The following is a 14,132-nucleotide window of genomic DNA, read 5'->3' on the forward strand; positions in this document are numbered from 1 at the left end:
ATTTGGGGATGTAAACTATATGAAATTGCAAGTACAAAATTGCTAGGCCCACTTTAGGTCCTTGGAAACTTCTTTAGCTTCATGGCAAATCTTTTTCCACTGCCATCCCCGGCCTTCCCCACATTTAACATTGCTACTCTGGAGAGAATAGAAAACTTGGGTAACAAGTTAGAAGAACAGAATTTGCTTTCTTATTAACATTATGTTATTCTAAGGAAGAAGGACATTGCACTCAAGAATTACTCAAGGAACAGGTCAAATGAATGGGAATTATAAAGGTAGATAATAGATGTTTTTTTAAAAAGCATCTTGAGTTTTTGTTAATAGTACTTTTAAACCGTTGTAGTTTGCTACATATTCTTTACTCTTAGAAAGTGGATATAAAAGTGAAAATACATCAAAACAAAATATTCAGCCCACTAGATATATATATTCCAGGTGTGCTTAAATAGGGACATATAAATTATTACTATATGACACTTGTATAATTTGGATAGAGTCGGATTCTTAAGCAGAATGTTAATTATCAGAAAATGAGTATTTTATTTAGAAATTATATGTAATATAACATTTTATATTTTTTTCCCATTTCCTTTGGATGGGTGTGGGGGTGTGGTGGGGGAAGAGAAACAGTGACCACCTGTGTCATCTGCTGTCTTCATGGTCTTCAGTCTATTGCAGTAGCATCCCAGAGGCTGTTTCTGAGGAACCTGTTGTATTGCTAGATTGATACTGCAGTCTGTTGGCTATTGTCTTCTATTTTAAAAACAGAGCAAAACAAAATATATTCCTGTCATCTACCTCTCGTTCTTGAGATTACATAAGAACTTCCCATAGTATACTAGCTTTTACACCAAATTTTAAAAATTGAAACATACCTTTGCCGATGAATGTAGTGTTAATTTGCAGAAGTGTGTCATTGGCGCCGAGCTGAATGAGCCTGTCACTTAATAGCCTTCCATTAATACTTGTTTAATGGAAGAATGAATGAACTGTTTATACAACATTGGGACTTCTAAGATAATTATGATAATTTACGGAAAGCAAATATTGGACACTAACCTGTATTTGCTAACATTTTCTTTTAGAAGTTGTGATATTACCAATACTTTGAAAAATCAAACACTGTATTATCTTCAAATTAAAGACTTTAAGTGATATGCTAAATAGAGCTCTTAGCTTGACAGTTAAGACATTTATATATAACTAAGGCACTACACATCTGGGAAAATAAGAACATATTTTGAAAGGAAGAGATTCCAGAAATGGGTATCTGTGATTCAGTAAGAGGGGCCGTGAATACAATGTGAGTAGAATCTGTAACTGTGTGTGGTGCTTTATGCTTCTCAAAAGGCAGTTTTTTCATGATATTATATGGGTCTGCTTGCCTGTCTCCCATTATCTGTAATTTAAAGTGTGCTATTTTTGTAGCTGTTATTCTTGGACATACAAGTAAATCAACATGTATGTTCAAAAGATATGTACTTGATTTCTAACAAGAGTAAGATAAATTTATTCTTGTGTCTAAACATTAGCATTTATATACAAAAGTTTATTGATTAGTAGTAGGTCTCATTTTTGAAAGTATTTTTATATGTACAATGAAAAGGCAGCTTTCTATTTTGTATGAAATTTTAAAAAAATCTTTTAAAAGTACTACAAGATAAAAGGAATTTAAAAATTGACATTATTGGCACAAGATTGATGTTAATGTTTACTCACGTAAATAGCACAAAATACTGCCTAATTAGTGTGGTTGGTAAATTTTTGGTACTTAAGTTTTCTCTGTTATTGTAAACCATGCATAAAATGCTTGTCTATTGAGAAGTGCAGAATTGTCAGAGCTTAAACAGCTGACATCTGCTTACTCTCTTAAAAAAAAAAAAAGAATAACAAGCCATTTCAGCCTAATCTACCTCAAATGTGTTCATGTAAATGGAGGTCCATCTACTGACCTGTATTCTTTTCAGCTCAGGATTGGTCCACATGGTTTATGAAACCAGGAAGCCTAATTTGAAATGCAGATGTTGAGAGAGTGAAGTACACCCTCCCCTTTTTTCTTTGCTGTATCTGTCAGGGTGAAAAATGGCTTGCGCAAGGGTCAGTCACCCATACTCACTTAATTACTTTTCTTGGACCCACAGAACTGTCACAAGCTGTGGTGGATGCGGGAGCTGTTCCTCTTTTAGTACTCTGTATCCAGGAGCCAGAAATTGCTTTGAAAAGGATTGCTGCTTCGGCCCTCAGTGATATTGCAAAGCATTCTCCAGAGTTAGCACAGACAGTAGTGGATGCAGGAGCTGTTGCTCATTTAGCCCAGATGATCCTGAACCCTGATGCTAAATTGAAGGTATTTCAAAATAAGGTTGAAAAATACATCAGCCTTCTTATAATGTAAGAAAATGGAAATGTGTACACGTGAATATTTTGCATCTAAAAATAATTAGCAAATTATCATTGAAAACAGATATGAATATATTATGTATTTGGTCTCTTAATATGTGAAAATAATACTGTAAGGATTAGATAAAGATGTGATTGGGGAAACTATGTACAAGATCAGAAGTAACAACAGTGTTAACATTAATAATTAAAATACAGAATCACATAATAATTAAATCCTGGTTTGGAAAAGACCTAAAGATTTTTGAACCCACCACTATAATATTGTTTCTTATGGAAATTGCAATATTTATCTTAGCCTTTTTTATAGCTTTCTAAAATCTGATTTTTAGTTAATAGTCACCAACTATACTTTTATATTCTAATAGTTATATCCTATAATGTTTTAAAATTGTTAACGTTAACTAAGCAATGGAACATTCTTTGAAATGGTATCAGCATCATGTCAAAGATATTGTTCTGCTTGATGATTTTTGTACTAAATGATCACCTGTCTCATAAATTAGCAATTTCAGTGTTGCATAATTAAGAAGTGGTATTCATCCAGAGGTCATGTTATGTAATCATCTGTAATAGATAGAGTTTCAAAATATTGAGAACTAATTTGGAAATTAGGAATTTTTAGAACTTGGGTATAAGACTTGAATGTGAGAGTCTCAAGACTCAGAAATCTTAGGCTGTTTAGGCATGTACATTTTTTTCCTTTTATAAAGGAATTTGAATATATATAAAACTGTTTACATTACATCTGAACTCTGTAGTGGATGCTATATAGTGTTTTGTTGTTGTTGTTGTTGTTTTTTTGCTTCACAGCATCAGATCCTTTCAGCTCTCAGTCAGGTTTCAAAACATTCCGTGGATCTGGCAGAAATGGTTGTTGAAGCAGAGATTTTTCCAGTTGTACTTACCTGTCTGAAGGACAAGGATGAATACGTGAAGAAAAATGCTTCTACTTTAATTAGAGAGATTGCAAAACATACACCCGAGGTGAAAAGAAACTTCAAGGCACAATAATATGTAGTAGTTAGTTTTAGTTTTTAAATAAAACATCAATTTGTTTATAGGGCCTAGGGGTTGTGGCACATGATCTAGTTGAGTCAGGATTTCTCGTCTTCTACTGATGTTTTGGACTGGGTAGTTCTTTGTTGTGGGGAGCTGGTCCTGCACATTGTAGGACGGATGTTTAGCAGGATCCCTAACCTCTGCCCACTAGATGCCAAAAGCACCCTTCTCCCACAAGTGGTGACAATCAAAAATGTCTCCATACTTTGCCATGTATTCCTCAGGGAGCAAAACTGCCTCCAGTTGAGAACACTGGGTTATATTAGCAGAGTTTGAGCTTGAAATCTGTTTCTAGTCATTTCCAACTTTCCATTTGTAGATTGTGAGGACAATGGAACTTTGCCATCCTTACAATTTTATGTCAGCTGGGAGTAGTGAGAACACTATTATAGCTCCAGGTTGGGAGAAATCACAAAGGTCCCCTGGCCTACTGTGACCACTCCAGTAGCTGCTCTTACATGGTGATTTCCCGCCCTGAGTTCCTAGATGGGAAAGAAATAGAGAGAAAGCAAGCCTGTGTTGATTCTGAAGTATCTTTTTTCTGTGTATATTTTGACTAATCAATTTTTATTTCATTAAACTTTAAGTCCTCATTGTTTATTTCATCTAACATCTTTATTTGCTTGAGATTTTTCAAAATTAAAGTGCACTCAGCTAGTAATCATTACTAGCAAAGGGGGAATAATTAGGTTAGAATATTTCAAGTCCGACATTGTCTTTCACCATTCAGTGATTAATCTGCTTCATACTCACCCATTGTGATGGGGGGGTTTCAGTAGTTAGTTATGAACTAGCCCTAGGCTTAGAGTCTACATGAGGAATTTTGACATCCATTATAATAGGGATAAAAGTTGTGCCATCGATGCATGAAAAATTGAACCACAGAGTAAAGCTCCTCACAGTTTGTGCATTTGAACTAGCAGGTTTATTGTACTTGTATATTTCTTTAATAAATATAATAATTTCACTAAATGATAATTCAATTTCACCAGTTGTTTTTAGGTTCTAAATAGAGTGTGGCAATATTAAACTGTATTTAAAGACCATCATAGGGTCCTGGTGATCTAACTCTTGTTCCCATCGCTTAGCTTTCACAGCTGGTAGTTAACGCAGGAGGGGTTGCTGCCGTGATTGACTGCATTGGGTCCTGCAAAGGGAACACACGGCTGCCTGGCATCATGATGCTTGGTTATGTAGCAGCTCATTCTGAGAACCTAGCAATGGCAGTCATCATTTCTAAGGTTTGTTCTTGCTTCGTTTTCTTCCAGTTGCAGTAAGAAATTCTAAGACAGAACCACAGATTAATGTTCTCCAACAGAATACAAAATATAACTGACTGGAGCAAAAAAATTACCTGAAAAAAATTTTGATTGTTTCAATGCTTATTAGCAAGTTTTATTAGCAAGGTAATGGGAAGTTTAAAGTTTTACTCAGCGTTTCTCATCAACAGAATATCAACTATTTTGAGCATTAGTATTATCTGTATTTAAATATTAAGTTTATTTGTATCTTGAAGGATTAATTGTACATATCTACAAACATGTAAAGCTTACCTTGGTTAGAAACACCTATTTGTAAATGACATGCCCAGTAGTCATTTTCAGTATTCTGGGAGGTCTATATACCCCTCCATTTCCTGCCACTTCAGTGGGAGATGACAATGGCTAGGACATCCCTTTTTATCCACTTTCTCTTCTTCAGCTTTTATTAACTATTTCTCTTCTTAGATTTAGGCAATTCAGAGCACACGTCAGTGTTTTTGTTTCCTTGCTCTAGGGCTTTTGCTTTATCTCAGTTCACAATTTTGTAAGAACCCCTCATCTAGTGCAGCCCTGGCACATAGTAGGTGCTTACGAAATGTGTGCTAATGAATAAATATTGATCTCTGGACGAATGCTTCAAAGCCTGTGTGCTTATAGTGTGTGCGGTGACCCTCTGGGGTGTGGGTTTCTTATCAGCATAGAAAACCTGCTGCTGTATGTTAAACAGAAATGTGGATTTTTTTTATCCCTTACTAATCCTCAGAATAAAAAGGAGCCTCAGATCTTTATTTTCTACCTATTTCTTGATAATTCTTTGCTTTACTCCCTTTTATCCTGCTCTTTTCCTTTTGTTCTTCTACTACCGCAGACTGTGATAGTGACTAGAGCAATAGTGGTGCTTTCTGAAGGGTCACGGTAAGGATGTTACTAGGTTTTTGATCCTTGGTTGTTTTGTGGATAGTCATGAAGCTTATGCATGGGAAGAATGATGAAAGAAGAAGCAATTGCCGTTGCTTCCCATATGCCTTCCTGAAATTAACCAGGGAGCTCTCCCCTTCTTTGGTCTAAGGTTGCTGCTGGCCTTTCCCACTTGGTTTGTTTTTCAGATAGAGTTCAAGGTGTTGCTTGCTGAAACTCCAGCAGTTTCGGGCAAGCCACATAGTATGGTAGCACTCTCTGCTTTTCCTGTGTGGTACTATAAAGACTAACAATAATACCTTACATTTAAATAGTAATTTTAAAGCAAATTTGCATTCCTTATCTTATTTGTTATTCATTATAATTGAGGCCAACAAGTCAGAGCTTCGGGGATGGAGTAGAGGCACTGTCTCCTTTTCCTCCTGTTTCTTCAGTCTTGTTACATCCTGGACATGTGGGCTTTCTGGAAAGTTGCTTCATTCTGAAGACAGGTCTGACCTTTAATATTGGCAGACATACATTTTTAGTTGTAGGAAAGAAGCCAATGAAGAAATATAGCTGACCTCTTCAGGAAATTGGTCTTAATAACCAAATTAAAAAGCAAAGAATAAAAGTATATATGATGATTCTGGCCTTTGCTGTGGTAGCATAACCATGTGATCTTTTTTTGTGGTACCAAATTTAAGGTGATTACCATAATCTCAAATTAGTCAGAAAATTACACCTATACAGAATTTGGAATTAGAATTTGATTTTTTAAAATTGTTCCTTGGGTATACAAAATGTAATGTATTTGAGGCTCTTTAGTTTATTCTGTTTTTATTGTTTAGATAAAATTGAAGCATAAGATGCAAAATGTAAGCATGTGCTGTGTAACAAAAGTAATCGTTGTTTTGACATTCAGTCATGTTAAAGTGGAAAGAACTATAATTTAAAAGTTGACCATAATTGATGGAAAGTTATTTATGTACTGTTTCAGGAAAGGTGTTAGTGAATATATTCCGCTGACAAGGTACTTAGGATTCTTACTGATTTATTTTATTCTCAGGCTTATTATGTCAGGTTTATTATATTTGGTGAAAAGACAATTTCTTTAAAGATTCTAAACTTTTTAACAAAGGAAAATAAATGATTTTAAAATTCTAAACATTTTTAGTTTGTCACAGTAAAATCTGGCTTTGCCTATTTCCTAGTCTGTGACATCTGTTGTCTGGTTAAATACCTCTCTATTTGGGGGGTAAAAGCTAGTAGAGAAATTCTTGGTTTAGTTGAATCGTTACCGATAATTAAGGTAATTTAGTTCTAGTCATCTTATTGACTTAAGAAATGACAGCCCCTGTGATGTGCTCATTTATTGAACCATTTAAGAAAAAAAGGATCAAGGCCGAAGTGATTTCTTCTCATGTTTGAGAGACATGGAAGACTCTTTAATCCTGCTCTAGATTCATAACACTTGCTCTTTTGATCCACGCTGCAGGGTGTACCCCAGTTGTCAGTCTGCTTGTCAGAAGAACCGGAAGATCACATTAAGGCTGCAGCTGCTTGGGCCTTAGGACAGATTGGAAGACACACTCCTGAACACGCACGGGCTGTTGCAGTCACAAATACTTTGCCAGTTCTGCTTTCTTTGTACATGTCAACAGAAAGTTCTGAGGATCTCCAAGTAAAAGTAAGTGCTTAATTCTGTTTTATGAAGATTTTGGCTCATTTAAAAAATATGTCATTTCAAATCTCTTTGTTTTCATCATGGACAATATTGTTTTATGAGTCAAGAAATACAAATTTATCAGAATTGACTTCACTCTTCTTTGAAAATGAGTTACCCTGTCTCTAAAAATCAGTGATATATTTTAGAGAAAATTTTCTATGGGTGCAAAGTTGTTTGTAAAATGAATGGTTAATGCAGTCTACATTCCTGTTGACTCTTCTTATGTAGTCGGAATTGAAGAATAATAGAATTTTTTAGTTTGAATTTGCTGGAGAGACCTCTAGTTCATTTTACATTTAAAAGTGAAATCCAAAAGAATTTAAGGTACCTTTCAAATGTATCATATAACTAGTCAGAGGGCATTTTTGAACCCATAATTTACCTCTTTAATTCCAAGGTCACCTGACCTTTTAATTATATGTCTTATATTTGTTTCTTTAAAAAATTGTCTATAAGACTCACTAAATTAAATATTTTTAAATCATGCATTTTTAAAAGGCAGATTTTCTGAAATATTACTAGCTACTAAAATGCTTCACAAAACATGAATATGAAGAAGGATGGATTATTTAATGATTTTATAATTTAAAAAAAAAGAAATAAAATGTTTTCCAGCATAGTTCCTATTAGGAAAACTTGTAAGTTTTTGAAAGCAGCTTGTAAAATTGACTTGGTTTGAGGGAAGTTCACAGAACAGACAATAATTTAACAGTAAATTAAATTACATTTAAATTTTAATTAAAACAGTAAACAAATAGGAAAACAATTTGGTGAAACTTAACTTTAGATGACATAATGAGATGGGAAGTTTTCTTGAAGTATACACTTAAGGGACTCTGAAAGTTATGTATAGTGAATTATCTATTTGACTTGTAAATTTTATAAAAGTAAATTTATGTATATTTGGTCATGTTTGCATATTATTTCTCTACTAATGCATTGAGAGAAATTGGTTTCTAAGATTTAACTTTTTTTTTCAGTTTTTATAAGGCTTTCTAGACCAACAATTATTTAATAGATTTAGAACTTCCCTCATATGTCTCTCACATGTGCATTCTTTGGCAATGCTTGGTAAAGAGAGAAAGATTAACAATGTAAGGTCTTTTCTAGTTTAGCAGGTCTCTTTAACTTTCTGGTGAGAAACCAAAACTCTATCCTAGCTTTAAGTTGTCCAAGCACAGCTGATATACATGTATACATGTATATAATTGTAACCTATATATGTAGTCCTCTTTTGGCTTCGTATTTCTTTAACCCATTATCATTGTTGTTTTTCTCCTCCTCCTTTCCTTCTCCTCTTCCACCCTCTCCGGCCACCCTCCTGAGTTTCCTCTTAAGTTTTGGAAATAAAGTAAAGGGATGTATGAGCTAGAGCATAAATCATTAATAGTGGACTCAATAGTAATTTCAGCTTGAGAAGCCCTTGCAAATAGTCCCTTAGGTAAGAGTATGTACTTTTTATATACTACTACCTTATATATCTTGCCTTTTAATAAATTATTATGATATTATGTTGTATACATATCACTGGAGAAAAATAAATTTGAAAACTTCACTTTTTGAAGTAAGATAAATTTCATTGTGTTTAACAAGTGGTGTTTTTAGGTTAACTAATAGAAATTAACTTCCTTCTGCCTATATTTAGTACAGTATTACTTTCAGGAAATACACTGAGTAGTAAGTGAAAAAGTGGGATCTTTACCAATCATTATTCCATCAACAATCTTTTAAAGGCTTCAAGCCCATCCAAATATTTTATTATTGTAGGGATTTGATCATTCTTTTTTCTTTCCCCACGGTCTTGTGAATTCTATCAGTTGTTATTTTAAAGGGTGTAGAATAAAAGTCCATTCAAGCCTGTTCGATTTGACACCATCTCAGTAGGGAAAAGTGTATCCAAGAGTGTCAAGAACTGTCTAATGGTATTTCTCATTTGTTACTCTATGGCAGCTTTCAAATTATAAGCCCATGTTGAAGTTCATTTTGTCCCAAAGGCATGTCAGCTTCTGTAAGCATTCTCTAATTGGTTTCCATGCAGGAGAACGAATGAGCAATCTTTTGAAATTTCTCTCATGTTTTCTTTGGAGAAATATCTATTGAGACCCTTTGCTCATTTTAAATTGGGTTACTTATCTTTTTATTATTGAATTGTAAGAGTTCTTTGTATATTCTGGGTACAAGTTCTTATAAAATGTATGATTTGTAAATACTTTCTCACATTCTATAGATTTTCTTCTATTTGCTCCCATGTTATTCCAAATCTCTTAATAAAAATGGAAAAGAAGTTTTTTTCTAATAAGCTTATCTACATGTTTTGAAAATATTCAGGCAGTTATACCTTTATTTGTTTGGATTTAGAGGCATCATATTGAAATGTTTCATCTTACTTTGGCATTTGAATCAGCTCATTCTGGTTATAAAACTATGTTTAAGATAATTATTTAATTATTGTGTTCTTACGGTAATAGTTGTTCCCCCTTCATTTTTTAGCAGCTTTATTGAGCTATAGTTCACATGCCATACCTTTATCCATTTAAAGTGTACCATTGAATGGTTTTGGGTATGTTTCCAGAATTATGAAACCATCACCACTATCTAATTTTAGAATATTTTTATTCCCCATAAAAGAAATGCTACCCATTAGCTGTGATTCTGTATCCCCTCTGCCTAGCCCCAGGCAACCATTAATTTACTTTCTGTCTCTATGGATTTGTCTCTTTTGGACATTTCATTTAAATGGAGTCATACAACATATATAACCTTTTTAGAGATAGGGTTTCTTTCTGTTGCAGACTGGAGTGCAGTGGCATAATCAACTCATTGAAGCCTTGAACTCCTGGGCCCAAGTGATCCTCCTGCCTTAGCCTCCCAAGTAGCTAAGACTACAAGTGTGTACTGCCACATCTGGCTAATTAATTTTTTCTTTTTTTGGAGAGACAGGGTCTCACTGTGTTTCCCAGGCTGGTCTTGAACTCCTGGCCTCAAGCAGTCCCCCACCTTGACCTCCCAAAGCACTGGGATAAGAGGTGTGAGCCACCACACCTAGCCATGTGCCTGCCTTCTTTACTACTTAGTTGAAGTTTCACAGTTCGTCCATGTTGTGGCATATATCAGTATTTTGTTCCTTTCTATTGCCAAATAATATTCTATTGTATTAATATGTCACATTTTGTTTATCCGTTTACCAGCTGATGGACGTTGGATTATTTCTACTCTTGACTATTATGAATAATGCTGTTATAAACATTATTGTAACAAGTTTTCGTGTGGATGTATGTTTTCATTTCTCTTGGGTATTTACCCAGGGATGAAACTGCTGGGTCAATGGATAACTCTGTTTAACATCTCGAGAAACTGCCCAACTGTTTTCCATTGTACTACCAGCAAGGTATGATGGTTCCACTTTTTCCACATCTTTGCCAACTCTTGTTATTATCTTTATTTTTGATTGTAGCCATCCTAGTGGGTTTGAATTGGTATCTCATTGTGGTTTTGATTTGCATTTGTCAAATGGCTAATGATGTTGAAAATCTTTTCATATGTTTATTGGCTGTTCATACGTCTTCTTTAGAGAGATGTCTATTCAGACCCTTTGCTCATTTTAAACTGGGTTATTTATCTTTTTATTATTGAGTTGTAAGAGTTCTTTGTATATTCTGGATGCAAGATCTTATCAGATGTATGATTTACAAGTATTTTCTCACATTCTGTGGGTTATCTTATTTTCTTGATGATATTGTCTGCAGCACAAAAGTTTTAAATTTTAATGAAATTCAATTGCATATGCTTTTTGTGTTGTATCTAAGAAGGCTTTGTCTAACCAAAGGTCATAAAGATTTACTCCTATGTTCCTCTTCATTTTAATAGCTATTACTCTTTGGACCACAATGCTTTCAGAACAAAAATAACTTTCTGGAAAGAATTTTTAAAAATTTTTCAGCAGTTTTCATTCAAGATAATTGTATTTGTTTGTTCTCACACTGCTGTAAATAACTACCTGAGACTGGGTAATTGATGAAGAAGTTTAATTGACTCACAGTTCTGCATGCTGTACAGGAAGCATGGCTGGGAGGCCTCATGAAACTTACAATCATGGCAGAAGGCAAAGGGGAAATAAGAATGTCTTCACATGGCAGAGCAGGAGAGAGGGAGCGAAGGGGGAGGTGCTACATGCTTTGAAACAAGCAGATCTCATGAGAACTCTGATATGGTTTGGCTCTGTGTCCCCAGCCAAATCTCATCTTGAATTGTACTCCCATAATTCCCATGTGTTGTGGGAGGGACCTGGTGGGAGATAATTTGAATCATGGGGGTGGTTTCCCCCATGCTGTTCTTGTGGTAGGGATTAAGTCTCATGATAGTGGATGGTTTTATCAGGGGTTTCCACTTTTGCATCTTTCTCATTTTCTCTTGCTGCTGCCATGTAAGAAGTGCCTTTTGCCTCCTGCTGTGATTCTGAGGCAATGTGGAACTGTAACTCCAATTAAACCTCTTTTTCTTCCATGTCGGGTATGTCTTTATCAGCTGCATGAAAACAGACCAATACAAACTCTACCATGGTTTACTCTCCAACACTGAGAGCAAGCCATATCAATAATCCACTAAGGAAAGCAACAATTAGTAATTTTTGGTATTCTTCCAATTTTTAGTGAAAAACAATTGAAATTGTATTGGTTTCCCATAGTATTGTCAATTTTATTTTGTTAATTGCTATTTTTATGTGTAGTGTTAAGAGGTAAAAAAATAGTGTTGTTACTTACTGTGGTTTTTCCAATAGCCCTAATCAGGGAGGATACAGTCAGTTTTTAGAAATGACGGAAAAATGAATGAAGTTAGAACTGTAGATGCTATGCTAGTTAATAGGTAAACCAGGCCCAAACCCTCAGAATGCCCTCAATAGATAGCCCAGGATTCCTTCTCTGACATCGTCATATATTGTATCTAAGGATAAACATTAACTACTAAATGCAATGACAATTAGGAAAATTTATAATCTGTTATTCATTAGCTCAAGGTAAGATATTACTTGATTTACTGAACTAGGTAAATAGGAGAGTTTTTTTGACCCCATAAAATTTCTGTACAATTCATGGTATGGAGTTGTAAGGGCTATTTTATTTTGCTCACAGCCATAAACAACCAATCATAATGCATATCTTCTAGAAGGTAATGAATCTTAAAACCAACGTGTGACATGATCTTGTATGTAAAAAAATCCTAAGGAATTCACACACACAGACACACACACACACGCACACACACAAATCATAGAACTAATAAGAGTTCAACAAAGTCATGGGATACAAGATCAATATACAGAAATCATTTGTATTTTCTTTTTTGAGACAGGGTCTCACTCTGTTGCCCAGGCTGGGCTGCTGCCCAGGCTGGATTGCAGTGGTGCAATCTCAGCTTACTGCAACCTCCACCTCCCAGGTTCAAGTGATTCTTGTGCCTCAGTCTCCTGAGTAGTTGGGATTACAGGCATGTACCACCATGCCTGGCTAATTTTTTTGGTATTTTTAGTAGAGACAGGGTTTTGCCATGTTGGCCAGGCTTGTCTTGAACTCCTGAGCTCAAATGATCCACCTGCCTAGGCCTCCCAAAGTGGCTGGGATTACAGGTGTGAGCTACTGCTGCTGGTCTCTCAATTGTATTTTCATGTACAGGTAATAAACAATTCAAATATGAAGTTAAGAAAATAATGTTATTCATAATAACATCAAGCATTAAATACATACAAATTAACAAAAGTTTAAGACTAGTACACTGAAAACTATAAAACATTACTTAAAAAATAAATTATGTGACATTCCATGTTCATGGACTGGAAGATTCAATATTGATAAACTGGCAATACTCCAAATTGATCTATATATTTAACATAATCTCTATCAAAATCCTAGCTGGCTTTTTTTTCCCCCAGAAATTGAGAAGCTTATCTGAAAATTCTTGTGGAAATGAAAAGAACCCAGACTAGCAAAACAATCTTGAAAAAGAAGAACTTAACACTCCCCAATTTCAAAATGTACCACAAAGCTATAGTAATCAAGATAATGTGGTACTTGCTTACAGAAAGACATATGTATCAATGGAATTGAATTGAGAATCTGAAATAAACCCTTTTTATCATCAATTGATTTTTCACAAAGATGCCAAGGCAATTTAATGTGGAAAGAATAGTCTTTTCAACAAAGGTGCTGGGACAATTGTATCCTCAAGTAAAAATATCAATTTGGACCCCTATCTCATACCATATACCAGAGTTATCTCAAAATGGATCTTAGATCTAAATATAAGTGTTTAGATTATAAACTCTTAGAAGAAACCTGGGAATAAATATGTGTGACCTCAGGTTAGGCAATTATTTTTTAGATATTTTACCTAAACACAAGTGATTTTAAAAATTGATAAATTATATTTCATCAAAATAAAAAAAAAAACCTCTTATGCTTCAAAAGACACCATTAAGCCTGGGCACATGGCTTATGCCTATAATCCCAACACTTTGGAGGACAAGGCAAGAGGATCACTTGAGGTTAGGCGTTTTGAGACCAGCATGGGCAACATAGTGAGACCCTATCTCTACAAAAAACAAAACAAAACTAGCAGAGTGTGGTAGTACATCCCTGTAGTCCTAGCTATTTGGGAGGCTAAGGCAGGAGTATTGCTTGAGCCCAAGAATTTGAGGCTGCAGTGAGCTATGATCCTGACACTACACTGTAGCCTGGGTAACAAAGTGAGATCCTGTCTTTAAAAAAGAAAAGGTTAACATTAAG

At 34.8% G+C, this 14,132-nt stretch overlaps 1 protein-coding gene across 9 annotated transcripts in view; it reads left to right on the forward strand.

Annotated features, from left to right (window-relative positions):
* Nucleotides 1–14,132, forward strand: part of SPAG6 (sperm associated antigen 6) — a 73,627-nt gene that overhangs the window by 41,529 nt on the left and 17,966 nt on the right. For 6 of the 9 annotated variants that reach the window (XM_055092476.2, XM_055092477.2, XM_003821388.5 and 3 more), the window contains 4 exons: nt 2,145–2,350; nt 3,217–3,390; nt 4,554–4,706; nt 7,123–7,314. In XM_055092476.2, the coding sequence (XP_054948451.1) occupies nt 2,145–2,350; nt 3,217–3,390; nt 4,554–4,706; nt 7,123–7,314 (725 nt within the window). The remainder of the gene's footprint in view (nt 1–2,144; nt 2,351–3,216; nt 3,391–4,553; nt 4,707–7,122; nt 7,315–14,132) is intronic. The other 3 variants (XM_055092478.2, XM_055092479.2, XM_008974843.4) reach the window with 1 other exon arrangement.

The sequence above is a fragment of the Pan paniscus genome, chromosome 8 (assembly GCF_029289425.2).
Source record: "Pan paniscus chromosome 8, NHGRI_mPanPan1-v2.0_pri, whole genome shotgun sequence".
NCBI classification, from domain to species: domain Eukaryota; kingdom Metazoa; phylum Chordata; class Mammalia; order Primates; family Hominidae; genus Pan; species Pan paniscus.